At 54.4% G+C, this 27,748-nt stretch overlaps 1 protein-coding gene across 4 annotated transcripts in view; it reads left to right on the forward strand.

The window, feature by feature from the left end:
- Window positions 1–27,748, forward strand: part of LRP1 (LDL receptor related protein 1) — a 178,611-nt gene that overhangs the window by 51,736 nt on the left and 99,127 nt on the right. For all 4 annotated transcript variants that reach the window (XM_048832179.2, XM_048832181.2, XM_075121482.1 and 1 more), the window contains exons 3-6: window positions 4,285–4,422; window positions 12,803–12,922; window positions 13,980–14,108; window positions 14,637–14,900. In XM_048832179.2, the coding sequence (XP_048688136.2) occupies window positions 4,285–4,422; window positions 12,803–12,922; window positions 13,980–14,108; window positions 14,637–14,900 (651 nt within the window). The remainder of the gene's footprint in view (window positions 1–4,284; window positions 4,423–12,802; window positions 12,923–13,979; window positions 14,109–14,636; window positions 14,901–27,748) is intronic.

The following is a 27,748-nucleotide window of genomic DNA, read 5'->3' on the forward strand; positions in this document are numbered from 1 at the left end:
CGTGCGGCTGCAGCTCTCCCTGAAAACGGCAGTAGGGTTCTGGAGGGCAGAAGCATTTCCTCCCCACATCCCCGATCGGTCCGAGGTGACATGGCCCAATGTGGACACAGCTATACCAGTGTAAAAGTGTTTATATTGGTATCACTAATTGTCGGGAGGGAAGGTGCGCTAGACCAGTCTAAGTGCATCTCCGTTAGGGGTTGTATGGGGTGGCTCTTTTAGTTGAAAATGCACCCCGTCGCCATCATACGTACACCAGTATGATACCGGTGTGCAGGCCAGGCCTTAGGCTGTGAGCTCCTGGGTGCGCGGGCTGTCTATTTTTGTTGTGTTTGTACAGTGCCTAGCACAATGGTGCCTTGATCCAGGCCTGGGGGCGCAATCCCAATGCTAAATAATAAGAATCGGGGTTGTGGCTGTAACCTGGGAAAGTGCAGTCTTCTCAGCACTCGGGTAAGTCTCCCAAGTGGGTTTTATTTGAATGTTCCTTTCCGTCTCTGACACTCAAGCCACGTAGCTTGTGAAGTCTCCAGTCCTCGCTTCGTGCCCTCTTATCTCTTCACTTGTAGCTTTTCCCCATTTTTATGTGTCTTTGGGCTGGTGCCAGATCAGTTACAGGCTGCATTTGTGGGGGGAAGAATTGCTTCTTTTCAAGTGGTTTTCTGAGGTTAAAAATTCATGTCTAAGTCAGCCCTTTGGGGTGTACCACAAGCTTGTCACATGTAATAAATTGGCTCATTTATTAACGAGCAAATGCAGTTGAAAGGAAACAAAGTGGCTTGTAAATTAATCCTGCCCCATTTGTGATAAGTAGTTGATCTGCTCTTTCCACAGGGATAATGGGCAGGGAGATCCGTTTTGACTGATCGACTGTGTGCTTCCTATGGGTGCCTTCCCTTGACCTGTTTGGAAACACGGCTAATTAACCCTTAATTTGCAGTTTTTCTGAGCCTAGGAGAGTGGTTTTATTTAGATAGAGCTCTCTTTAGAGACAGATGCTATTGTGCAGGAGCTGTTAAGAAGGCTCGTAACCTACGGAGTTGCCTGGTTATAAATCAAACAGCGTTCTCCTCCAGAAGGGAAAAGAGAGGGAGATGCAAAGACAAGCAATGGCAGAGTTTGGAACAGAACCCAGGAGCCCTGGGTGCCTGTTCCTTGCTCTAATCACTAGATCCCTCTCCCCTTTCAGAGCCAGGAGTAGAACTAGGGGTCCTAGCTCCCAGTCCCTCCCTGTTCTAACCCACTAGGCCAAATAGAAACCGGAGGGGCCGTATAAACAGAATCCTTCCTAATGGGTGGCCTTTTAAAGTCACTGCAACCGGAACAAACAAACAAAGAGGAATGAATGTTGCCCCCTTAGAGGCCGGGGGATTCGTGCAAAGAGTTGTTGGGGCTGTGTGTTCCTGTCTGGATCCGTTAGCCTGGTTTCCTCGTGGCATTGAAATGTTTTCCTGCCTCCGTCGCATGAGGCAGAGAAACGGGGCTCCGTGTTTCACGGCCTGAGCTTTTCTGATGGCTTGTAGGTTTTGCTGTTAGCCGGGAGCTTGGCACACTGGGTCTGAACTTCCCTTTCGAGTAGCCAGGTGATGATTGGCTGTTTCGAGCCTGTGCGAGTGAGGCTGGAGGGCAGGGAGATGCGTGAAGACCTCTGTCTAGGAACTATGCTGAATAGGTCTCGTTCAGGGTTAAGAAAAATACAGGAGGCAGGCCGGCCCTTTGAGAAGAGGAGTGCATGTCTGTGCGTCTCCTACCCCCGCCTCTCCTCGTGCCAGTTCCACCCCGAGGCTCTTCTCTTCTCAGCCAAACAAAATGAAAATCGAATCAATGCCCCTTCTTCCCAGTTCCCTGCACCATTCGCTGGTGCATGGAATGAACCCTGTGAAAGGGAGCAGTTGCCCCGGAGCCCTGGCCTGGACAAACCCTTTTCCCCCAGGGACTGGGGCTGGCAGAGGCCTTGCCCTGACCGAAGTCGCTAGCCCATCAGCTCAAGCGAACGACTTTCGGATGCACCCTCAGTGAGCGAGTGCGTCTGCAGCTGAAGGAGAAATCGTGCGTCAACGCGGGAAAACTCCAGTTCCTTCATGTCCCACTCCACAGGGATGTCACGTCCCCTTTCCCCTCCCTGCTACGTTGCACCTTCTTCCCAGTGGGTCTCTAAGCTTGGAACTCGCTCTCTTCTCCGTTCAGCGACACATCTCCATGACTTCCTGCATCGACGGCCGTCCCTATTCTGTGCTTGAGCTGTCCTCCCACATACCCCTCCGGCTGGGTTAGACCGCCACCCGCGTGGGACAGGGACTGCCTCTGTGGTTGTAAAGCACCCTGTTACATTTACGCCACTCTGCAAAATGATGGTCAAAATGGCACCGTCTGACTGGGCGGATTGCCTCCCTGTGCAGTCAGCCCTACTCACTGGCTTTGTTCGTGAGCCCCGGGTGCCCCGCAGAGCCCAGACCGCTGCAGGAGCTGGATTCTCTTCCTCCTGGTGCAGGATTCCACCCTCCAGTCCAGCGCCAAAGCGGAGTGGTGATGCCGGCACCGTGCGTGGCAGGCTGTGGCATGGCTGGGATGGCTGTTGCGGGAGGGGAGAGAGGGCACAGCACAGCTGGTTAGGGGAATTGGAGACCTGCCTTCAATTCTTTGCTCTCCCGGGGTGATCTTGGGCAAGTCTCTCTCTGTTCCTCATGGGAATAATGATCCGTCCGCGTCTCTCCGAGGGGCCGTGTTGGGGTTGGATACTGTGTTGGCGGGCAGCCCCTAATTTAGGATGCAGAGCTAATCACAACCCATGCTACGCCCTGGAATGGCTGCCCCAGGCAGGGAACCCCACAAGGCACCCGTTGCTGGGTGCTTCCTCTGTCCCTTGGGTTCCCTTTCCCGTGCGGCAGGCTCCCTTTCCTGTCAAGGCCCCATTCTCGGGGGGAATGGGCACGTCAGGAACACTGTGGATGTGTCCGTTCTGGTCTGCCCCGGGCAGCCTGGCAGCTTCGAGACATGTGTCCCGGGCTGTAGGAAGGAGCCGGCTGACGCGCCCTGTCGGATGGGGGAGACTGGGTGACGCTGGCCCAGGGAGGGTGGCGCAGGAAGGAGGGGTCGCTCTCGGGGGTGAAGTTTGCTGTGTCTGACGAGCTGGTCAGTAAAAGTGCTGTGTGAACAGTGGGTTCTGTTTCCTTACCGGGGTGAAATATCTACACAGATGCCCACATGGGTAGAGAGACGGAGCCACTCGCTGGGGGCCAAAGCTGCAGCCAGGGCACTGGTTCCCTCCGCCGCTGTTAATCTGGTCTCTCCCTTTGCTCTGCATGGGATACTGGATCCTTGCAAATCCGGCCCCTCTCAGCGCGTCCCAGCACAGAGGAGCCCAGGCGGGACCCACCCTGTGTGGCTGCATTACCTGCACCCCGTCCCCGGGGAGTTTGAGCCTGGCTGCCTGGTGTGCTGTATTTGTGGGATCTCGGGAGTGAAGCTGGGTGGAGTGGGGGCAGTGCTTTGGATGGGAGACCCTAGCTATGGCTCCCCGCAGGAGCGCCGGCCTGTGGGATTGTGGGATAGCATTGGTAGACTCTTGGGACATGAGTCTGGGGGACCTGGGCCCAAGCTGCATCCACACTGCAAAACAAGAGGCTTGGCCCCCCCGCCTTGCCCAGTCCTAGAGCCTGGGCCAAGGGGATTCACTATTCGCCAGATAGAGTTGTGTGTAGATGGAAGGGGGCTTTGGGCTCAAGCCAGAGTCGGAGCCTGGGGTTTGTGCAGTGTAGACATGCTCATGGGAGTCCGATTTTTCAAAAGCAGCCAAGTGACAGTAGCACTGAAGTCTCACTGGAAACGAGTGCAGTTTGGTCTCCTTGCCCCACGCCCCAGCCGTGCATGTGAACGTGGGTTCTGCGCACATGGGAGGGTTTGGTGTGGGAACGATGGGGGGCGGGGGCGGTAAGAACATGCAGTAAACCTGCAGTGTAGACATCCCCCAGGTCTGTCTTGCAAATGGCACGGTTCTCCCTCGGCTCCAGTTGCGTGTGGCTTTGTGCCGCCTGCAGGTGTTTGCATCAGAGCCCAGCAGGTATGAAATGCGAGTGGGTCCTTTTGCACTGGTGGGAGTGGCAGGGCGCTGGGAGGAAGGGAGGGATCCTGATCGGGGAGCTGCCAGGGGCTGGGTTCTCGTTGCTTGCGAGGGCCAGGCCCAGCCGCAGCCTCTGGTCCTTGCTGCAGCTGCCAGGCGTTGCTGTGTCGAGCGATTCCCTTCCCCTCTCTGCTCAATCTCTCTTGTGTTCTGCTCTCTTCCAGGTCCGCAGAGCAAGGTGTCGCGGTGCCAACCCAATGAGCATAACTGCCTGGGCACGGAGCTGTGCATACCCATGAGCAAGCTGTGCAACGGCCTGCAGGACTGCTTCGACGGCTCGGACGAGGGGTCGCACTGCCGGGGTAGGGGAGCGCCGACCGGTCCCCGGGGCAGCCCGCACCTCGCTCTGGGCTGAGAGACTCCGCCGTCGGGTGGGAGGGGGGTAGGAAAAGTGCCTCCGTAGTGCGTGCGGCCACACGGGCTGTTAGCAGGACGTGGCCCCGGTAGGAACCGCGATTCGCCCCGGCGTGCGGCGTGTTCGCACAAGAGCGGTGCACTCGTGGAGGTACTTCAGTGCGACACCCCCCCCCCCCCCCCCCGCCCCGCCCATCGTCAATGCGTCCTGGGGGCTGTGGGTTAGAAGACCTTGAAGGTTCCCTTCTGCAGGAGAAATGGCGATTGCTCCTGCCCCGGCAGGCTGTTGCATAGCTGCACTCTCTGCTGAGCAGATGGAGGCAGGGAGTTTGGGTTCTGGTTTAGTTCAGACACTGGTTTCCTCCCTAGCCGGGGGTCTTAGCGGGCAGGGCTGGGAGCACAGGGATTGAGGCCTGCTGGTCGTGACCCCTGAGCCCACGGTTCCAGGGGCCGTGCTGTCAGTAATCTGGCTCTGAGCTGGATGAGCTGCGGAAAGGGCAAAGAAAATTCGTCTAAAAGGCCCTAAATCGGGCAAAGTGCAGAGCAGAGGCGCCTGCCTTGTCTGGGGTGCAGGACGGCGCCGCCTAGGCACCCCAGTGGGGAGCAGAGCCTCATTGTGCTGCACTTACCCCTTCTCCTGGAGAGCTTGCCGCCTGAGCAGGCAAGAGGCAGGGAGGGGAAACTGAGGCACAGAGCGGAGCAATGACTTGCCCAGGTGGCCTGAGCCTCCTATTCAGTGGCCTACCCCCTGGCCCGCATGCCCTTTGCTAATGAATCCTCCTCACCTCGGGGGTGAGCAGCAATGCTGGCCCTGCCAGCAGCTCGCCCCAAGCTACGCCCTCTACCGAGCGGATCAGATTGTACCAGGTGTCCCAGCTCTCTGGGCTTGGAGCGTGAGCTGTTCGGGGGCTGTTCCCACAGCGACCCTGCCATACCTGATGGGGAAGGAGGGTCGGGGCCTAGCCTGGCCCTTGGGAGACCAGGGTTCAATCTCTGCCTCTGGCTCTGACTCCTTGCGTGTTCTTGGCCAAGTTACTCAGTTTCTGCCCCTCAGGACCGTGGGGATGACAGCCCTGTCCTGCCCCCCAAGACGTGTGGGAGGGTGAATACGTTAGACATTGGGAGGTGCTCAGATGTGTCAGATAAGTACCGAAGATACAAGTACAGAGTCCCTGCTGCTTATACAGAGGGTGCCTATCTCTTATCTAGTGCTTTCCCAGGGAGCTCAAGATCATTATTCCCGGTCTCCAGAGGGGGAAACCGAGGCACAGAGCAGGGAGGTGACTTGTGCAAAGTCTCCCAGCAAGTCAGTGGCAGAGGTGGGAATAGAGCCCTGGGCTCTGGCGTCCCAGCTCTCTCCTCTGTGTCCCCTTGCCTTTGTGAACCGCCTGTTCAGACACCCGGAAACATTCCCCTTTGCATAAGCATCTCCTGGCTCCCTGCACCGGATCCCTGGCCCAAATGTGTCTTCCGAGCTATTTATGTAGATTAATTTTATAGAACCACACCCCCCTTCCCCTCCCCCCCCCAGGCAGCTTAGAGACCCGTACGGTGTCTCAACAAGTCTGGGGCGGGAGAGAGGGTTAATCAGCAGCTGGATCCGTGAGGTGGGGAGGTTTAATTCTATCTGATGTTGGGTTACACCTACTGCAGCCGGGCACAGAGCCGAGCAGGCGTTGGGAGCGCTCGGCACTTGCGGCAGCTCTCGGATGAGGATGCTGGGTGGCTTTTGAGATGTTTGGATACAGAAAAGCCAGGTTTTCCTCTCCGATTCTCAGTGGTGGCCCTGTGGATCTCGTCAGGCTGGTGGGACCCACTGCAGTCAGCTAGTCTGCGTCTCTTAGGCACTTCTGTGGCTCCCAAGCCCCCCACCCTCTCTGGCTTGTTTATCCTCGCCAAGCCCTGAGGCAGGGCAGGATTGTTACCCCCATTTGACAGATGAGGAAACTGAGGCATATAGGGGCGAAGTGACATAACCTGCGGTCCCACAGGGAGCTTGTGGCAGAGCTGAGGCCTTGTCTGCGGACTAGCTCACTAACCATTGGGCCTCTCTGCCGTTGGAGTCTGGCCTGCTCCATGCAAGAGATGAAATTGCACCTAGTAATTCCCCACAGTGGAGAGAATCGCTCTTCCTTGGATGGATGGGGAAACTGAGGCGATGGGGCTGGCCTAAGGTGTCACGGCTGATCAGTGGCAGAGCTGGGCTAGGACTCAAGTTTCCTAGGGCTTAACCAGCGCACCTCACTACCTCAAACAGCTGACCTGATCTCTACCCTGATAATTCTCCTTCCCCTGGGCCCGAGACGACATGCGAAGGGGCCACAGCTTTTGTCTAGGAGATTTAGATGCATGATTCCTACATGCTCCTAAACCCCATAGTCACTTTGGGAAAATCGCTAGCAGCCCTATATGTTCTTCTCTAACCTTACGCTGGCTCACCAGCCTGCAGGCAGTTCCCAGTGCACAAGCAATCCTACGATAACAGATCAAGGAGGGGCACACTCCACGGAGGAAGGGAAGAAATATTGGCTAGTAAAGAAGCAGAGATCCCAGTTGCAACCTTCGAACAGGCAATTATTCCTGGTAGCAGAGAGGGGAGAGCCGCAAACCTTGACTGTTCTTTTAAAAATCGCCAAGGGCTGGAATTGTAGCAGGACTGTTTCCACCAGAACAGCACCCTTAAAAAAAAAAAAAATGAAAACCCTAATATTGTTGGGGTTTTCTTTGGTGCGTGTGGTACATGAGCTGAGAGGAGACTCTGAAATGAACATGCAGGCCTGCCAAACACCCTGCAAAGCTGATAAACCATGTGAACGAGTCAGCTGGCCCACCTGGCTTATTAAACTTGCATACGCATAACACGGGGGATTTAGAGCGGGATTGTGAGCAAATCTGTACCGTTTTTGCTAGGGGAAAGGGCGCTCCTCCCACTGTGTGTTAGACAGCCAACTGGCCTGGGGACCGTAACCTGGGCCCTGACCTCCCCGTGCAAATGCAAAATATGAACGTTAGGCATATGCTGTGCCAAGGAGGGTAAACGGTGCTGGTGTGGCTTTCCTTTGCTGGCCCTTGTATTGTGGCAGATGGATCAGAAATGGATTGCATCCACGCTGCTCCTGCGGCCTTGTCCGCTCTAGAATGTAGGTCTGCTAGAACTATCCGGGTCTAGGTAGAGTGGTGACACACCCCTAGGCTGGCTGCTGTTATAGCGGGATAAAGAGGAAATAAGCTATTTCAGTATAAAGTACCATTAGCCTGTTATAACAGTGGCCAGACTAGGGGTGGGATAGATAAAACCATCCCCCGAGCTGGCATCATTGCACTGGTAAAAGTTCTAAGTGAAACTGAATTAAGCCTGGGTTAAACTCTGAGCAAGAGAGAGTCATGCTGGTTTAAAAAAACCCAACCCTGCACTGATTGTAGCAATTTAAGCCCAAAGATCAGTTGATGGGAGACAGTGAAACGCTGGTGTAATAGTGTGTAAACCAGCCTGTAAACCAGAATCCGAGAGTCTACACAGACATGTGAACTGGATTAGGTAAATTGGTTTAAATCCACATGTTTAGTTCTGGCTGTAACAGGGTCCTTGGGCCAGTGTGGGAATTTGCAGTTGACATCCCCCCCATGCTCCAGTTCTGAGCTTGCATTAGATTTTCGTTCCCTGAATGTCGGGGTGAGATTCACACCGCCGGAAGTGTTTACAGACCACTCCAGTGCAGCTAAGCGTCCTGATTCCACACCTGCTTCTGGCCAAGGTGTCAGGAGGCATCCTATGGGAACCAGTCGTTGCTCCCTGGTTAATCGGTGTGGTTTCCCGAAAGTCCCCCTCCTGAGCTGGACTCGACCTCTGAACCTCCCGTAAACAAAGCAGAACAGATTTGGACGGTAAAGTATTGTGCCCCCCTGGATCTGCGTGGGTGACCCTGGTCAGAGGCTGCAGGACCTGGTGCCAGAGGTGGTGACATTTCCTATCTGACTTTAATGTGGTTTTGGGGCTGGGGGGGCTTTTCAGAATCACGGGCAGTTTGTTTTCCCATACACCATGTCCTCCGGGCTCTGCAGTGCTGGTTTCTGGGGGTGTAGAGTTTGGGGGGAGAGGGGCTGTAGGATGTGGGTGGTATGCTGCTGCCGTCCGTTTGTCCTGTTCCCCCTCACCCCCCACTCTTCCCCAGCCCTGAATGTACTTGCAGATTAACTGTCCCGGGTGTGACGCGAGCCCCTGTCCCAGCCCCCCGGGGGCAGGCAGGGGGGAGTTGGGTCTCGGGGTTGCTCTGCAGAGAGGGGTGCTGGTAAGTGGGTGTTTAATGAGCTGTGGTCAGAGATGGCGTCTCAAACCCTCCCCCGTGGAGCTCGGGCTAACGGCTGCCAGTTACTAATAACCTGCACTGGATTAAAAGTGGTGACTCCTTCCCTCCCTTCCCCCCTCTCCCAACCCGAGCCAACCAGCCCCCCACCCTGGGGCCGGATTGGAGCCAGCATCCCCTAGAGGGGAAAGGCCCCATTCCCCACCACCCTGAGCCATCCAGTCCCCTGCCCTGGGGTCAGATCAGAGCTGGCACCCCACAGAGGGGAGAGCCCCCATGTCCCATTCCCTGCCCCCCTGAGCCAGTCAGTCCCTGTCCTGGGGCCGGATCGGATCCAGCGCCCTCTATAGGGGAAAGGACCCATGTCCCATTCCTAGCGTCCTTGAGCCAGCTGGTCCAAGCTGTGGGATGCATTTGATCATGAAGACTCTGAGAGAGGGCTGTGAAAGGGGGAACACGGAGAAAAATGGCCAGATTTTCTCAGCTTGGCAAGGTTCACGTTTCGATTGTTTTGCACACAGATTTGATACAGACCTGAGTTCATCCTGCTTTGCACTTCCAAGCCACGGGGGTGTTAGGCAGGAGAGGGGGAAAAACCCTCAAACAAAGAGACCTTTGTGGGCTGAAGTGCTCTTCTGCTTCCCACAATGAGTGTCCCTTCGGCCACAAAGCCTCCATCCCAGCCCTTTGTGTGTTAATTGGGTCACGGAAGCCTGTCTTATCATTGCTGTGTTTGAGTAGCTGGGTTTGCCCCGGAGGCCTGTCCATTTTGTTCTTGCTTTGCTTTTGTGGAGCAGCTTTCCGGGTTGCATGCAGGTTGGAAAGCACAGCTTGTTCCCAAGGGATTGCAGTTTGCACCAGTGCAATGCACTCCCATGCTAGTGAGCTGGAGCGTGGTCCAGTGGTTAGGGTGTTACCTAGGGGCTGACGGTTCGATTCCCTGCTTTGCAATAGGCTTCCTGAGAAAGGCATTTAATTTCTCTTTGCCTCAGCTCAAAGTGTGGGCAGTAGTATGGCCCTACCTCAGAGAGACGTGTGAAGACAAATTTATTAAAGATCAGATGCTCAGATATGGTTCCCTATAAACAGGTGGACAGTTTGCGTCATGTGACTACAATGTGGATTGATATATGCAAATTTCACTAATGTAGAGCCTGAATTCTGGCCTGTATTGTCCCCTTTTTATGAGAGAATCTCACTCTGTATGTATGTGTAATAAAACCACCTAGCTCCTATCTACTGCTTTTCATCAGCGGACCTCAATGCTCTACGCAGTCTATCTTCACGACCCCCTGGGGACCCAGGGGCAGATCCGTTATCCTCACGTTACCGGTGAGGCAACAGACAAAGCGGGGTGGGGAACTGAGCCGAGGTCTCCCCAGTGCATTGCGTGGATGTCGGTATTATTACCCCCTTTGGTAGGGTAACGGGACCCATCATTACGTGATTTTGCTAAGTCCAGGAAGCCGTCAGTTACTGGCGCAGCGAGATAAGTGCTCCGGGCGAGGTTTCTCATCAGCCCCAGCCTTCCTCTGAGCATTGGGGAGCGCGGGGCAGATGGACGCTCAATTAACATTTATTTCAGCCATGGATAGAAATTAATCTGTTCAGAGCCATGAGCCAGGCAGCCTTCAAGGCCCTGCAGCACGGGAGCCTCCTGTGTGTGGACTGGGCGTTGGGTGCAGGGGAGGTGCTGGACACGCTTGGGGCGGACCCCTCCCAGGAGCACAGAGATTTAACGCATCCAGCTCCTGCCTGGGGGGCTCTTAATAGATGGGCAGGGACATGTTTTCTCTGCATTTGCTGGTGAATCCGACTAGGGCCTGGTTCCCTGCTGAGCTCGTTGGGGGTAGGTAGGTCTGGGGAGGAGATGGCACAGTGACGGTCACCCCAGAGCTTCCCGGGGCCTTGCTGCAATGGTCCAGACCCACACCCTGCTCTGCTCTTTCTCTGCTCCAGGACGGGGGCAGGGTGTCAAAAGAGCTTAGCACCCAATGGGAATCCCCCCATCCGCTGTCCCCATTGGGAACAATGGAGTATCCCCCTTCTGGAGAACAGTGGGGGAATCCCCCCACTGAGAACAATGGAATATTTCCCTGCTGGAGAACAGTGGGGGAATCCCCCCACTGAGAACAATGGAATATTTCCCTGCTGGAGAACAGTGGGGGAATTCCCTCCTCCCCTCCCTCCATTGAGAACAATGGACTATCCCCCTGTTGGAGAACACTGGGGGAATTCCCCCATCTGCTCCCCTCCATTGGGAACAATGGAGAACAGTAGGGAATTCCCGCATCCTCTCCCCCACTGAGAACAGTGAAAACCCCTCCCAAATGGAGAATCCGCCTGTTGCATGTATTGCCCGGAGCATCCAGCATGCCCCATTTCTGTGCTGGGTTCTGCGGGGTTGTCAGTCGAGGTGTACAAGGACAGGGGCAGCTAAGAACAGAGGATACTTGCTCCCTTTAGCTTCTTAATTCCCGGTGTTGGGTGGGCAGGGTGCGTCCTGCTCCCACCTCAGCAGTCCCTACAGGAAGTCCTTGTTGGCGTTGTTTAACGTGGTCTCAGGGAGCATGCAGTGAACGCACACAATGGGGCTTCAATTTCACTGCGGGCCGGGCAGCAAGAGCCCGAACCAGGGCTAGGATCTGGATTTGTTTTTTCAGCACCACTGCAGATGCCTCTCAAGTGCCTTTGGTTTCTCGAGGCCACCTGTCTTCAACGCACCCCCTGTCATGCTCTGCTTCCATCTTTGTCCACGGGTTTCCCGGAGCCCTGTGGGGCTGAGCGAGTTGCCCAGCACGACTCTGCTGGAGAAACGGATGTGGCTGAGGAGGGACGCTGGTGCGCTCTGGGTGTGTGTGGCAGGAGCTAGGTTTCCTGCTCCTTGCCTCTTGTGGCTGATCCTTTAAATAGGAAATGCTGAGCCATGCAGCTGAGGTTGTGTCTCATGTTTCAGAATCAAATTCCGTCACTGTTTGAAAGCGGCTTGTGCAGCCCTTTCCCTCGCCGCTTCCCTTTGCGGGCTGGGGTGACCACGTTTGTACCTGTCTGCCGGCCGGTCCCTGGTTTTGCGGTGTTCTGATGGCCTCGGGACAGATTCTCCCTTGCCCTGGACTTCTGTATTCCCTGAGCCGCGATCGGGGATCAGGGCCCGTTGTGTTGGTACAGTGCCCAGCACAGAACAAAAATACAGGTCTTGAGCCGATGATCTTACAGTCTAACTGGTGCAAAAGAGGGGTAAACCACAGCTCTTTTGGTAGCGTTCTGCTCTTGGTTTGCGTTGGTGGAAACATCAAACAAACATTGGTTTGCACCGTGCAGGGTGAAGGTGAATTGGGCCCGTTGTCTTTAAAAGTCCAGCTGGGAGCTACCCTGCCTAGAAATCATTGGTTTCGATCAAACTTATCCTTTTTATACCCCAGCTCCCAGAAAATCTTTACATGCAAAATATTTGAGCTTGCAGGGTATGGCTGCACTGCTCAGGGTGTCATTGCAAGACGGATTGGTGTATCTTGGCCCATCTACCTAGTGTGGCTACAAATAGCGCTGAGACCACGGTGGTGGGGCCATGCTTATCCCCCCCCACCGCCCCGGGAACCCGGGATATGTGCTCGCGTTCCTAGCTGGTATTAGCAGGGCGGGCTAGGTAAAAGCTGGCCCATGGTTGCCTGCCTGAACTGGGATTACAGGGTAGCTGTCCCCGGAACAGGGTCCTTCTCCCCTTGTCGCAGATGGGGAGCCGAGGGCCGCGTGGGGCAGTGGCCTGTGCAAAGTGTCACAAGACGTCAGTGGTAGATCTGGAAGTTGACCCCAGGTGTCCCAGCGCGGTGCCTTGACTATAAGCCCATCCTTTCCTCCTGTTACTCAAGCTAGTGGGGATGCTGCCAGGGCTGTGGGGTTGGGGTGCCTGGGGAAGTCTGGGAATGACAGCAGGAGCCTTCGCTGTTCCCATCACCTGCCCAGATGTCTGAAGTGCCCACTGACCCCAGAACTGACCTTCTTCCCCACTGACTCCTTTCTTTAGAGTTTCTGGCCAACTGCTCGGCCCTGGGATGCCAGCACCACTGTGTCCCGACGCTTGTCGGACCCGCCTGCTACTGCAACAGTTCCTTCCAGCTGGCCGAGGACAGGGAGAGCTGCAAAGGTTGGTGGTGGCTGGGGATGACGCAGCCTGCGAATGCGGGGACAGGACTGCTGGGGCGCACTGTCAGCTCAGTGGGCCACGCCTTGCCCGAAGGCCACGTGTGGCCAGCCAGCCTGGGGCGGGGGTGGGGGGGGGAGTGGCTTCCAAAGGGACTTGGACACTTAGCGCTCATTAGAAAACCACAGCTTTGAAAATCCCATCCTGAGTGTCACAGTGACGTGTCGGGGCTGTGGAATAGCCCAAGACAGACCAGCACAATGGATTAAACTGATTTCCCCCCGTCCCTGGGGCCCCCACATTGGAGCACTGAGCAGGCTTCCCCCATTAGGGTGAACAGCATCCTTGGATGCATCAGGAAGAGGAGATCAGTCGAGCAGGAGGGGGCGTTCCTTTTGCGTACGGCATGAGTGAGACCTTCACTGGGGGCTGTGGCCAGGTCTGGGGTCCCCACTTCAAAAAGGGGGCTGCAAAATGGGAGAGGGTGCAGAAAGAGCTCTGAGAAGGACTTGCGCTCTGGGAAGCCGGCCTAGTCGCGAGAGACGAAAGAATCTTGTTCCCTTTAGTTTACTCAGGAGAAGGCTGAGAAGCGACGTGATCACGGGCTCTGAGTCCATGCGTGGGGAGAGATTTTTGAGAGCAGAGTAAGAGCCAGTGGGTGGAAGCTGAGGCTAGAGAAATTCAGACCAGAGAGAAAGGGGCAGATTTTTAACAGCATCGCTTCGCCAGGGCTGGGGTGGATTCTCCTCCGAAGCAGGGCTGGATTTCTATGTTAAAGTTCTGCTCTGGCTCAGCTGGAAGTTCTGGGCTGGCTGCAGGATTCGCGGGGTGAGATTCTGCGTAACCCAGGCCAGAGGGGGACAGACGAGAGGATTGCGCTGGTCCCTTCTGGCCTTCAAACCCAACGATTAGACTCCGATGGTGCGGGGTGTGTGTTCCTCCCGCATGTCCCGTTCTCTGCTGCTCCACCGTGAGCACTGGGGGTCTCTGTCCTTTCCCTGGCTCCGGGGAGCTGATGCAGTTGTGGGACCCAGCCTTGTTCTCTTGCCCTCCCCTGCAGACTTCGATGAGTGCACCATCTACGGGACCTGCAGTCAGACGTGCACGAACACGGAGGGCTCCTACACGTGCAGCTGTGTCGAGGGCTATCTCCTGCAGCCCGATAACCGATCCTGCAAAGCTAAGAATGGTAGGTGGTGTTCTGGCAGAGTGGTGTGGCTTCCAGCTGCCTCCAGCTCTCGGGACCTGGGGGTGCGTGCAAAGCCACCTGGCTGCCCCGGAGTGTGCGTGGCACTCCTGCTGTGTTTGCACCTGATCTAGGTGTGCGTGTGCGTGCAAAGCCACCTAGCTGCCCCAGAGCATGCATTTGCACGTGACCCAGGCGTGGGTGTACATGCAGAGTTACCCGGCAGCCACACCACGTGTGCGAGATGCTTGCATGTAGGCCTGGTGTATGTGCAAAGCAACCAGGCCATCTTGAGCACGCATGTTTTGCGGTTGATGTCAGGAATCGTCACTCCCATGTTACAGCTCGGTCTCCTGCCCCTGGACCTCCTGTGGGGGCTCCTCTGTCCCCTGCATTGGAAATCCAGTCCTCTCGTATTCCCTCTTGTATGGGTCAGGCTGTGGGTTCCCTGCTGGGACCTGGGGCGTAGATTGAGCAGGAATCCAGCTGCCTGCTTAACCCTCCCTGGCTGTTCTCCCCTTCACTTTCCAGAGCCTGTGGACCGGCCCCCAGTGCTGCTCATCGCCAACTCCCAGAACATCCTGGCCACCTACCTGAGTGGCGGCCCTGTGCCCAACATCACCCCCACCAGCACCAAGCAGACCACCGCCATGGACTTCAACTACATCGAGGACACGGTGTGCTGGGTCCACGTGGGCGACAGCGCCTCCCAGACCATCCTAAAGTGCGCCAAGATCCCCAACCTGAAGGGCTTTGTGGAGGAGCGCTCCATCAACATCTCCCTCAGCCTGCACCGTGAGTGACCGCATTGGCGCTTTCGCCCCTCCTGCCTCGCCCCTCTCCGCTCTCCCCGCCTTCCTTCCGCAGCATCTATGCCTCTTTAAATGCACCCCTCCCCTCCCACCCCGGAAAGGGGGGACCTGGGGGGTCTGGCCTGGGGTAGTCACCGGCTCTTTGAGCAATTAGGTGCACAAGATCCTTAGGAATCCAGTGGGCCCCGGGGGTCTAACTCTCCTGGGGATCCTCAGAAAGGCCTGAATGTCTTGCGTTAAAGCCAGTCATAACCTTTTTTTCTTTTTTTTTGGGTTGAAAAATGTTTGGTTGATTTAAAACAGCTTTTTCTCAAGGGCCTGCGGCTTCCTCCTCCTCTCGCTTTGATCCCTTCCTGCCTCCTGTTTACAATTTCCAATGAGCTGCAAGCGCAGGTCAAACGCTGCGGCCCGGGATCGATCAGCTCCTTGCGCAGTGTGGGGGGGGGAGGAAGAGGGTAGACCCGTGGCTGCTTGTTGGTTTTTGTATTTGAGCCCCGTGCTTCTGTTGCCTAAATAGGCTCTGGCTGTAGGTAGTGATTTAAAACCAAAAAAAAAATCCCCCAAGTTGAAGCAGCTCCGTGGGGGGAGGCTGAGTCATGGCCAGCCAGAGGCAGATGGTGGGTTCAATTCTGTTTGCGTCTCTCGAGCTGTAATGAGAGCAGTTGCCGGGGGCGCCGCTGGGGGTCTCAAGCAGGGGGGAGGCTGCAGTTTAACAAAGGTACCGACCGCTGGGATCAGCTGTTCGGCGGAACGGCCGGTGCTTGTTTTATCAATAGCAAAACTGGGGTGTGACTCGGATGGGGGGCTGGTATGGAGGCCGCGGGGGCAGGGGGACAGGAGGTGGCGTTCAGGGCCTTCGGGGTGCGGAGCAGGATCAAGGGGCTTGGAGGGTGGAGATCGGGGTAGACACTGTGAGGGTGTGGGGGGTTTAACACTCAGCCAGAGGACAGAGTGTTACCGAATGTGCTGGGAGCCCTGGGGGAGGGGGCTTTGCCCCTCTCCGCTCCCCCCTTGTGGTACCCTGATCGCAGCAACCGAGTCCAGTTCATGCCCATCGACATGGACTTGGGACTTGGGATCAGCACGCTGCTGGGCGAGGAACTGCAGGAAGTTTGTCTGTCTGTCCCTGACGGGGGAAGGGGAGGGGGTGAAACTCTCTATCCTCCTCCTCCTTCGAAGCCCGGGAGAGCTGCAGCAGCGAGAAGCCGGCATGGGAGGAGGCCCTGGACTGTGACTCAGGAGGGCGGGTTGCCATTGCCATCTCTGTTCCCTGGCGTGAGTCACCTGGTGGCGTTTGGCATTACGTGACTCGCAGAGGGATTTGGGGATCTCGCTCCTTTGAAAATACCGTGGCCCCACCGGGGCCTCTCTTCCCCATCTGCGACGTGGGCATCATCCCCTTCCTTTGTCTGGTCTGTTGAGAGTGGAAGCCTGGGCCCCGTTTCCAGCTTCGGGCTGCTCTGATGAGCCACGCCTTGCGTTATAAATGATGCTTTTACTCCCGGGGACTGATCTTCGCACCCCAGTAAAACCCCAGGGGTTTGGACCTTTTCCTCGGCCTCGTGTGGAGGGTCCTGCGAGGGCACGACAGCGTAGCGAGGAACCTGGGGGAGTGGGATAAAATGCTGAGCCCTCACTGCAAAGTGGGTGTGTGAGGAGGAGTAAGATCTTTCCATCCGCCCCTGATCTTTGGACTCTGGAGCAAAGGAAGGTGCATTCAGAAAACTCTGGTTCTAGTTGCAACACTGCATGGTGGGGGGGGTGTGTGTGTTAGGCTCAGGCCTCGCCCTCTGGTCTTGCAGGCGACCGTCTGAAATGAGGCAGGAGGAGACAAGTCCCTGCTCTTTTTTTGCGTGTGGGGAAGATGGTTTAGTGGGGGTTTTTGGGCACCCCTGAGGAGAAAGGGCCCAGGAGAGGAAGGATTTTTCAGTGGTTAGGCATTAGCCAGAGATCAGGATTCAATTCCTGGCTCTGCCATGACATCCCTGCGTAACCCTGGGCGGGTCACGCTCTGTGCCTCAGTTTCCCCACATGTACAAAGGGGATAACAACACTGCCCTGCCTACCAGAGGTGTGTGAGGATGAATACAGGAGAGACTGAGGTGCTCAGCTGCTATAGAAATGGGTGGGGGGGATCTCTACCTTACACAGCGGGTCGCCAGGCAAAGGTGGGGTCGCACTGTACAGCCAGGCCTGATGCATGTAGCTACCAACTTCCCGACACCAAATGGGCTGGGGTTTGTCTGTGACTTGCGTGTGGGGTCTGTGTACCAGGGGCTGAACTGAGACACACTCAGCTCCCACTTGGCTTGGAAAAGCTCTTTGAGTCCCAGCTGGTGATCGATTTGAACCACTGGCCTGGAGGTTGACGGGATGCTGACTTCAAGTTGCTGATTTGACTCTGGATTACAGACAAGATCCCACTGAATCAGTTGCGAAATCTGAAGCTTCTCCTGAAATCCTGGATTTCTTTCTGCTTTTGTAAAAATGCACTGTCAGGGGTGTGGCTGGGAGCAAACTGATTTCATTGCGGACACGGGGTTTAGAGGAAGGCCCATGGCGAGTGCTGAATGCTCCGCAGAGCAACCCGGTGAGCCGTTCATGCTGGAGGAAGGATGGGCCAGCGGTTAGGGTTTAGGAGCCCTGGGTTTAATTCCTGGCTCTGCCATAACATTGCTGTGAGACCATGGGTAAGTCACTGAGCTGCTCCATGCCTCAGTTTCCCCATCTCTCAGATAGCACCAGCCTGCCTCATAGGGGTGTTGTCAGGATAAATGCATTAAAGACTGTGATGTGCTTAGCTACTATGGTCATGGGGCCTAAGAACCGTCTATCTTAGGGAGATGCATTTATTTTTTTCCCTTGATGCCCCTTTGGGGGATGGGATTAGCACAGGGCACAGGACTCCTGGGTTCCATTCCTGGCTTTGCCATTGCCTTGCTGTGTGGGCATGCCATTTCCCCTTTCCGTGCCTCAGTTTCTCCACTTTGAATTACTGTTACCCACCATGGTGTGGTGGATTTCTTGCTTGTAATACTCCGTGTGTTTGCTAAAAGCACTAAATTGGTGTAAAACATAATCAGCCTCCCAGAGGGGGTAAGAATGATGCTGCTTTGCCTCTCCTGGGAGTATCTCCTCTTGCCAGAGGGAAGTTTTGATACACAGCCTCAATTAACTTTCTGTGATAACCCCAGAGAGCTGAGAAGGCGGAGACCTGGGGCCTTACAATGATTTCGGCTGCTGGCTCAATCTACCCTGTTAGTCATGGTAGCAGAGACCTGCAGTTACTGAAAGGTGTCTGCAAGCAGCTTAATCACAGGTGTTCCCGGTGTGGTGTTTATCACAGTCCCAGCATCTGGGATGGCTGAGGTAGTGTGTGATCTGATTATGTATTATACCGGCGTGCTGTGCTCCTTTTCTTTAAAGCAGTCTCTCTTCAGGAATGAGCACTTCCCTCTTGAGTTATGCTCATTTAAAGCAGGTCGGGGCAGCGGGGGGCGGTTTGCTCTTGTTTTGCTGCTGGTAACTTGCACAGAGGAGGAAGTGAGAGCTGATGGCTGACATTTGGAGGATCGCTTTCTGGCCTCCCGAGTGCACCGACTTCTGCCAGAGCTATCTTGTTCAGAGTTGCGTTTAGCGAGAGGAACGTGCCGCGCAAGCGGACGGGAAGCTGTCAAGCCAGGAGAAAAAACAGAGTGTTTCAAGTCCACCTTTCCTCACCCGCCCTTCTACTGCAGCGCTGAAGTTGAGTGTGGGCTGTGGGTTCCACCCCCAGCACTGCCGTAGAATCCCCTTGTGAGCTTGTACAAGTCGCTTCACCTCCGCAGGCCTTCTCTTGTCTATTTCGCTTGCAAGCGCTTCATGGCAGGTGCAAATCCAGGGACTTCAGTGGAATCACATCCACTTACGCAGGACCGAATTGGCCTGTTAAAATAGCCATAAACACTATACATAAGAAATTTGATGGAGGCCTTTCAGAGTAAAATCAGTCGCACTGGAGCTTCGGACTAAAGTCTGATCTCCGATTTAAATTGTGGTAACTGTTGTGAGGTGAGATGAGGAGGGTGTGTGTGCAGCACCTACGAATAATACAACGTTTTGGGGAGAAAACCCATGTGAGGCTTAACAATAATTTACTACTTGTCATGGATGCAAGATTCCAACCTCAAGCGTCCCGAACTCCTTAGTCTGGCTCCCAAGAAGTTCTGAGATTTAAATAAATAAATTTGGGATTCTTTTTATTTGACGTCTCGTTTCTGAGCTGTGGGGTTCGCTCGTGTTTCCAAACTTTCCTCCATAACCATGAGGACGAGAAGCTTTTTTTTTTTTTTTTTTTTTTAAAGTTGCGATTCTCATGCAATCGCTCGACTCCAGCAGCTGGGAATTAAAAGCGAAACAAAAAAGCCCTCCTTCAACAACGCAAGGTGCGTGATCGAATCAGGAGAGCTGGCGGCACCACTGATGGTTATTTGGCTTATGCGTTTCACTCCTCTTGGCCTGTGAAACTAGACAAGTCAGTTTCACTTTCTGCTTTGCCTGCGTCAGTTTGAGTTTCCAACTCTGCCGAGAAGTCTTTCGGGTTTGTTTATAAATGCAAAGCTTAAATAGAATGTAAAGTTTTATAAATGCTCCCTTTACCTTCTGGGCCTAAGCTGTTCTGTGTTTAAGAGATCTGTCCTTACCATGATTTTATCTTACAGGAGAGTAAAGCTGATCTGTAAATCCAGTTAGTGGCTCCTTTATTTACTCGCATATGGCATTTATCTACTGACAGCAGGAGTCAGGCTTCCCCAGTGCCTGCTGCTAATGAGGTTTGCGTTAGCATCTGATGGGGGAAATCCCAGTGCTAAAGGGTTGAAAAAGACCAGCCTCCCAGCTGGCGTTGCTATGCTGGAATGATGAGTTGTCTGTCCGGTTCAGATAGGAGTTGCACATCCATGGTTTTTTTTGCTGAGAGATTAGTGTGACTGGCATGGCAGGAGATCGGGTAAGTTAGGGCTCTCAGCAGAGGTTGGCAGGAACCCATGTGCATGGATCTTTCTGTTTTCCTCTGCTGCTAACTTTTTATTCAGCCAAATGGCCTGGGTACAGATTAATTTCTGTGACGACAACTCTGCTTGCGCCCCCAAATGCAGACTGCCGGCGACAGCGCTTGGATTGGGAGTGGTCACTGGAGCTGGTTTCGCTTCTGCCCCAAATGACGCGGTGAAGATCCACACGGTGTCTTGCAGCCATTGCACACCCAGGGACTAATTTTCCTTTCACGGATCACACAAGTCTTGCCCTGTCGACACGGAGGGACAGAGAGAGAGAGAGATGTTGCGAAGGAGGAACGTCTAGTGCAGTAGCAGGGAATTGCAAGTTGTTGAATAGGCTGCAGGAATGGCCGGCTGAAATTTCTGTGGCTTGTGTTGGGACGGGTCCCTCCATACTTTATAATCTATTTATGATCTGTTTCCCTATGTTAAGTATCCTCACGCCTTCTCGTCAACTGTCTAAATGGGCCATCTTGATTATCACTTCAAAAGGTTTTTTTTCTCCTGCTGATAATAGCTCATCTTAATTAATTAGCCTCTTACAGTTTGTATGGCAACTTCCACCTTCTCTGTATGTGTATCTATATCTTCTTACTCTATGTTCCATTCTATGCATCCGATGAAGTGGGCTGTAGCCCATGAAAGCTTATGCTCTAAGAAATTTGTTAGTCTCTAAGGTGCCACAAAGACTCCTGTTCTTTTTGCGGATACAGACTAACACGGCTGCTACTCTGAAATTTTATAATCTGTGACTCTTCAGGGTGTGAGCTGGGTTAGCGGCACACGGTCCAAGCCACTTCATTCTCATCCTGTCCTCTTTAAATCTTCCTTTAAAAATAAAATCCCTGATGGCACACTGCTGCGTTGGAGCATTGTAGAGGTTCCTTGCGGACTGCATGTCTGTGTTTGTACAGCTCCTGGCACAGTGGGGCTCTGGTCCATGACTGGGGCTGCTTGGTGCTGCAGCAGCACAAATAATTCATAGTGATCACGGCTGAGAGATGCTGAAGCCAGTCTTCTGCCCCCTTCTAGGCCCTGTTTTTACCAGCGGCACCAGCGATATTGCGCACAGCAAGGCATGAGATCGAGTTGTTCGTTTGTCTTTTGGGTTTTGAGTTTTCCTCCCTAATCATGAGGGCTGGAAACTTACTTTTTATTTAATAATAGTAATAATAATTAATAAGAGAGAACGAGGGGGAGGGGTGAGATTCTAATGCAATAAGGAGATTCTGAGGGGTGGGGATTTTTTTTTTAAAAAAGAGCCTCACATCTACCAAATATTGTGAGAGCTGGCCGGGCTGAAGCATGGCCTGTTTCCCTGGTGGTTGAGTTCCTAATACAGAATGCCAAGGATAAAGTTAAGGGCCTGTCTTGATTTGAGACATTCGCTATCTGCATGTAGCTGTTGGGAGCACCTGGCTGTAGGTGACTTCACGGGAGGCGTCCGCAGCACAGCTGGGAACGGAAGCTACATCTCCTAAGTCCCAGGCCAGCGCTGTAACTGTGAGAACCCCTGGCTGCGTTGGGCTGCGAGAGGAGCCCGATTTGCAAGTGCTTTAGATTCTCTTTCCATGTCGCGCGAGTGAGTTTGAGCAGCGTTTTCATGCTTCTGCCGGCTGACATGCGGCTTTAAGTTGCTCTTGGAGAGGATCTCTACAAGCGAAGTCGCCGTCGTCCTTCTTTTGAACGCTCTCCTTCGGTTGCAGCATTTTCGCCCGAAGCCGGAGCCGATCTGCTTTCAGGAGGTTTCAGGCAGGTGGTCTGAAGCCAGGCTGCATGCTTCCAGCTGCTCCCAGACGTTGTGCGGCACTTCGTTAACTTCACAGCGCCCGTTCGAGGGAGCGTTCGCTCGTTGCTTCTCGTTACTCTTCCAAGATGAAGCTAGCAGCTTCCTGTGCTTCGGTGCTGGCTGGCACATCCTGGTCTAGGGGCAGCATGCTGCGTTCATCGGGCCACTTGGGTACCGTTCTCACCTCGGAGCTGCTGCATGTCCGTGGGCACGGGTTGCCTCTGTTTCCTGTCTTGTGTGTTTTGCTTGCCAGCTCTTCGGGCGGGGCTGCTTCTCCCTCTGCAGCGTGGCCGGTTCTGGCGATCGTACTGCGCAGCCGTGTGGTGTTTGGTGTTTTTTCTTAAAGCCCCGTCTCTTCCGATGATAAGCAGGCAGTGCGTGGTACCCTTCGTTGGGAGTCCACGGCTGTCCCCAGGCCTGAAGATGAACATTGCCCCTTCCAAGCAAAGCCTGGATGGGAGTTCTCATCCTCTCGGTGATGGTGACTCGGTTCGATCAAGTGGGACAGCGTCCCAGCCCCCCACCACACTCTGCGCTCAGACACACCAGTGCCGTTATAAAGGCTCCCTCGTGGGGGAACAGGGGCCTGTCCAGCCCTTCAGGTCAGGCTCCTCACACTGCATCGATTCCCCTTTGATTTCTGTGTTGCTGGGCACATTGCAGCCTCTCCCTGTCCCCGGCGACTTGGACGGAGCTGGCCGGGGCTCTGTTGTCTGTGACTTGGTCTAGGTTCTGCCCAACCCCCGGTCCCCAGGGCAGCTTGCGTCCCAACCGCCACGTTCTGTTTTAAGCTGCGGCTCTGGATTGAGAAAGGGAAAGGTCTCGCTGGGCAAAGCAGGGCGGGGAGTCAGAGACCTGGCCTGCTACAGTGCAGAATAAGAGAGCCTTATTTTTCCTTGGGTACTTGGATTCCAAGGAGGGGAACTCCCCCCCCTCCCCTTTCCTTTTCCTTTTTCTCTCCCTTTTTTTCTTGTTTCTCATGTGTGTTTGAAAGTTCCTGCTCTGTTTCTAATCAGCCAAATCCCTGGCAGGAGCTGAATGTCTGCTCGCATTCAAGGACAAAAGGCGAAGGGGGGAGGAGTCGTTTTTCGGCAGCTTGGAACGGTTTGCCTCCCTTGAACAGTCGGCCCAGTGTGTGGTTGCTGCTTTCCCTCGCTCGGGGCTGGCCGCTAAAATGGAGCGGGCTGTGATTAAGCTCCCCTGCTCAGCAGTGGCTGCCCCTTTCGGCCCCTTGGCTTTGGAACGTCTCCTCTGTGGGCCGCTGGCTAAACGAACGAGCCCATTGGATAAGCACGCGTGGGTGACGCGTTTGCAGCATCCGGGCCTCGGCCTGGAAAGTGGGATTTTCAGCAGAGGTTGGTGTTGGTCTAACTTGGTTCCCGATGTGCGGGAGAAAGGAAGGGGGCCCAGTAGCTACAGTGCTTGCATGGGTTTGGGAGACTTCTACTACTGGTTTCCTTTGGGCCAGTCACTTCGTCTCTCTGTGCCTTACTTTCCCATCTGGAAAATGGGGGTAACAGCCCTGGTCTGCCTGACGGGGCTGTGTGAGAACAAACACATGGTGAGGAGCTCAGATGGACGGAGGCCAGCGAAGTACCGTGAAACTCTGGTGGCAACGTTTATGTAACTCAACCTCAGACCCTCTCTTTGGGGTTGGGCTGCTCAAGGGAACCTATGGGAGTTGCGGGCCCGGATTCCATTGAAATGGTGCATTTGGGGAGGAGGTTGTGGTAAGTGACATGGGGGCTGGTGAGGTTTGGGCAACGGCACGGAGAGGAAGGGGGATGGGTTACAAAGACCAATAGGGTGAGATTCTGGCCCCCGGGTGGGAATGAGGGGACGCCGAAAGGGGAGAAAGATGCTTGGGTACCTTAGGGGAGCAGAGCTCAGTCGACACAGAGCGCTTTTGAAAATCTCACCCCGAGGCTGAGCAGCCTAGAAGGTTTAGGTGTCAACTCCCATCAAAACCCAGTTAGATTTGGGTGCCTAACTCCCTTGGGCACCTCTTAAAAATCCCGGTGTACATGTTGGTTTAAAGCCCTTTTTTGGCTACATGGTCCTATGGGAAAATAAGCAAAGTGGCCTTACACGAGTGTGAAAGCTTTTGCACTATTGCCAGGACTGGCTGTTGGCACTGGCTGGAGTGAGGTGTAGGGGAGGAAGGCAGCCCCTGCCAATGCATCCTAAACCTGACCTGCAGCCTTCCCCTACCCCGTGAACTCAGCCCTGGGCTGCCCACTTAAGCTGATCCATCCCTGCCCCTGCTATTCCAGCCCCTGGCTGCTTTTTGTGCTGGCGTATTGGGAGCAAAGCTTATTGAGCAGCTGAATGAGTCTTGCCAGACTCATTTCACCAGTGAGCAGAGCAGGATTGAAATTCCTGTTTCCTGGACGCTGGTGCGAGAGCTTTGCCGTGTTAGCAGATCCCCAGAGCTCTCAGTGCGGGTGCATTGTCTGCCCTGGTTTTGGGGGAGGCAGCGTCCGGATCATTAAAACGGGGCTGCTCCCGGTAGCTGATCTCTAAACCGTGGGAGCTCTTCCAGTTGCAGGCAGGTTTGATCCTGGCGAGCGGGTGTTCCTGGGACAATGCTCTCATTTATTCCCAGTGGAGTTTTCAAAGAATTTCAGAGCCAGAAAACCAAAAAAAACCCCACAAAACTGCTTTCAGGTTTGTAGGCTGCTGAATTCTCCCAGCTTAGGAGCAGGCCGGCTTTGGAGACTTGGAATGATTAATGCCCTCTCTGTGCCACCCAGCGTCCCATTCAAACCCCGGCCTCTAAACTCCTCAGGTATGAGCTGTGCTGCTGGCAAAAGCTGCTGGATGCAGAGGTGTGGACTGGGCTAATTAATGTGGGTGGCATCCAGAGACCTTGTTTAAACGCAGGAGCTGCGTGGCTTTCGCTACCCCAGGCCGGCCGAGGCAGTCCAGCCCCCCAGCGTGGAGACAGGGTACCAGTATCAAGTGCTCCTGCTGGTCATTGCGGATTCCCCCATGGGAAGGGAAATAGCTTTTGGGGTTCTCTGTGCCGCACCTTATGCAGAAGAGCAGCCCAGACCTAAAACCGCTGCCCTGTCCTCCCTTAAAGCACATTTCTGCTGGCATGCCTTCCATAAGCCTTTGGCTGTGGTTAGACAGCGGGGGCTGTCACAGCTGCTGTCACGCTGGTCATCGCCCCCGTGCTGTTACCTGGTGCTTTCCCAGCCATCTCTTACGGCCACCTGTTCTCTCGCAACTTACCCAGAGAGGATAAACTCTTTGGGGTCGGGACCAGCTTTTTGCTCCATGTCTGTACCGCACCTAGCGCAGCAAGGCCCTGATTTCTTATTGGGTGAGAAGCATGACCTCTAGCGGGTAGGACATGGACGTAGGATTTGAGAGACCTGGGTTCAGCCGAGCTCAGCCCTTCGGTTACCTTAATCTACCCTGGGCCCCAATTCTCCAGCTCTAAAACGGGGAGGCTAGAACTTCCCACAGTGGGGTGTGAGGATAAAATCCATCCATGACTATGAAGGGCTCTGAGAGGAGGGTCAAAGAAGCACCTGTGCAGGCAGTGCTTCGCAATATGAACCATAAATAATTGTCTGAGACACAGCTGTGTTAAATGGGACCAGCTCAGCTAAGCATTTCTGGCAGGGCCAACCCTGGCGATCTTCTCGCAAGCTCCTGGAGGCGGGTAGGTAGGTGAGAATCTGCATGTTCACTTTCCAAAAAAGGAAGCTTCTAGCCCTGGTGGCTGTGCAGAAAGAGTCGAAAACATGACCCCCCAAAAGCTCTTGACACCAGAAGGCAACTGAAGAGAACCCAGGATGGTGTGTTTTAAATAAATTTTATGGTTTTTTGTGCCAGTCTCGTGATTATTGTGCGACTTGACTCATGACTGTCGAACGCTTGGGACCAGCCATGCGGTGGTTCTGGGATGTGCCAAAATCCCGTTGGAGCTGGATGCGTTTAACACCATGGAAGGAACTGATCTAGATACGGTCACTGCATGGCTCTGGGCTTTATTTTTTTGCTTTTCAGAAGATTCTTTTGAAGCTCCTTTTTAAATCAATTTCCCCAGACCCGGAAAAGCACTTGGGAAGAGTCCGCAAAACTGCCACCACGGTAACAGAAATGGGGGTGGGGGGCGCAGCTTGTGCTTTGTTTTCATCGAGACTGCGTGTTGGTGGGGCCGTGGGCTGGGTCCCAAGCTGCGTCCGCTGGAACGTTGGCCTTTCGGTGGGACCGCTCCAAGAGGTGGCTGAGAGGTCTCCTTTTTTTAAAATTTCGTTTTGCAATGAAAACAAACAAACAAAAACCCCCAAACCCCAGGAAGGGGGTGAAACATCCTCCAGAAACTGCTGGCATCTGGCCACTATTAACAGACTTTCCTGGGGCATCATCTACCTGAACAAGCCAGTCTAGGAGACTCCAGTTCACCCCATGACAAACAGCAATCTGTTCTGGTGCCAATCAACAGAAATGCTCTAGGGTTCGAGACAAATTGATTTCAGGGGGACGTGGGGCTCTGTAGAAATCCAAGTGCATCTCTCTCCCCCTTTGGCATGGAAAGCTCTCTTTCTTTCTGGCTGCCTTGCATGCCCCCCGCCAAGAAAGAGACACTGATGTGAACATACTTGGCAAGAGAACAGAGTGGTTGGTAACTTTATTTGATGACTCTTCTCTTTCTTTAACTATTTAAGAGCTGTTCGCGTACCAGAAACTCAGGATTAATAAGACTCGGACTTTTCAGCTTGGAAAAGAGACGACTAAGGTGGGGATATGATAGAGGTGTATAAAATCAAGACTGGTGTGGAGAAAGTAAACAAGGAAGTGTTATTTACTCCTTCTCATAACACGAGAACTAGGGGGTCACCAAATGAAATTAACAGGCAGCAGGTTTGAAACAAACACAAGGAAGTATTTCTTCACACAGCGCACAGTCAACCTGTGGAACTCCTTGCCAGAGGATGGTGTGAAGGCCAAGACTATAACAGGGTTCAAAGAAGAACTAGAGAAGTTTATGGAGGATAGGTCCATCCATTGATTTTTTTTCCAGGCTATTTGCCAGGATGGACAGGGATAGTGTCCCTAGCCTCTGTTTGCCAGCAGCTTGGGAATGAGCAACGGGATAGATCACTTAATGATTCCCTGTTCTGTTCATTCCCTCTGGGGCACCTGGCATTGGCTGCTGTCGGAAGACCAGATTCTGGGTGAGATGGACCTTTGGTCTGATCCAGGATGGGGTTTTTAGGAGCAGGGAAAATACCTCTCAGCCCCGGCACACGGGTTGGGCCAGCAGACTCAGCCTGCAGAGAGGGAGAGGATTGTCTCGTGGTTTAGGCAGCTGCATGCTATTCTGGAGAACTGGATTCTGTCTCTGCTACTGCCTAGCACAGGGTGGGTCCTGGGCCGTGACTGGAACGCCTAGGGGCTGCCCTAATACACCGTATCATTAAGGTTTCACGTGGCTTTGCAACTGTCCGATTCTTTTGACACAGTTTTTTTTGGGATGTAATTAGGAGATTGCATCGAGGGGACAGCGCTGAGGGAGGTGGGTTGCACACGTCCAAGTGCTTCTCTCCCGTCTGGGATTCGGTGCTGTGAAATGGCCGGGATCAGCTTCCCGGTGCCCGTCCCAGAAGCGGCCCCCCCCCCCCCCCCGGTAACCAGCTCATTAGGAGTGCTGGAGGTGAAGCGTGTTTTTTTCCGCACTGTCAGACGAGGCCGCAGTCAGAGGCTGGAGCAGCTGGAGGCTCTTGTCTGGCTCCAACGACTTGGCATCGGTCCAGTAAGAGACGTAGCCGTCGGGGCTGCGTGTGCTGCATCTTGGGCTCGCGAAGGTGTGCGCTGGTGCTGAGAGGTTTCCTAGGGGCAGTGTGCTCTGGAGGGGGCAGCTAAGCTGGGGTTGGGGATGGGCATCTCTCTCCTTTCCTCTCGTGGGGAACCTTCCTAGGAGTGGTGGAAGGACTTGCCCGGGGTGCAGGGCTGGGAACAGAGCCCAGGGCTTTCCTTGCTACTCCCGAA

This window comes from Caretta caretta, chromosome 20 (genome assembly GCF_965140235.1).
Source record: "Caretta caretta isolate rCarCar2 chromosome 20, rCarCar1.hap1, whole genome shotgun sequence".
In the NCBI taxonomy this organism is placed as follows: Eukaryota; Metazoa; Chordata; order Testudines; family Cheloniidae; genus Caretta; species Caretta caretta.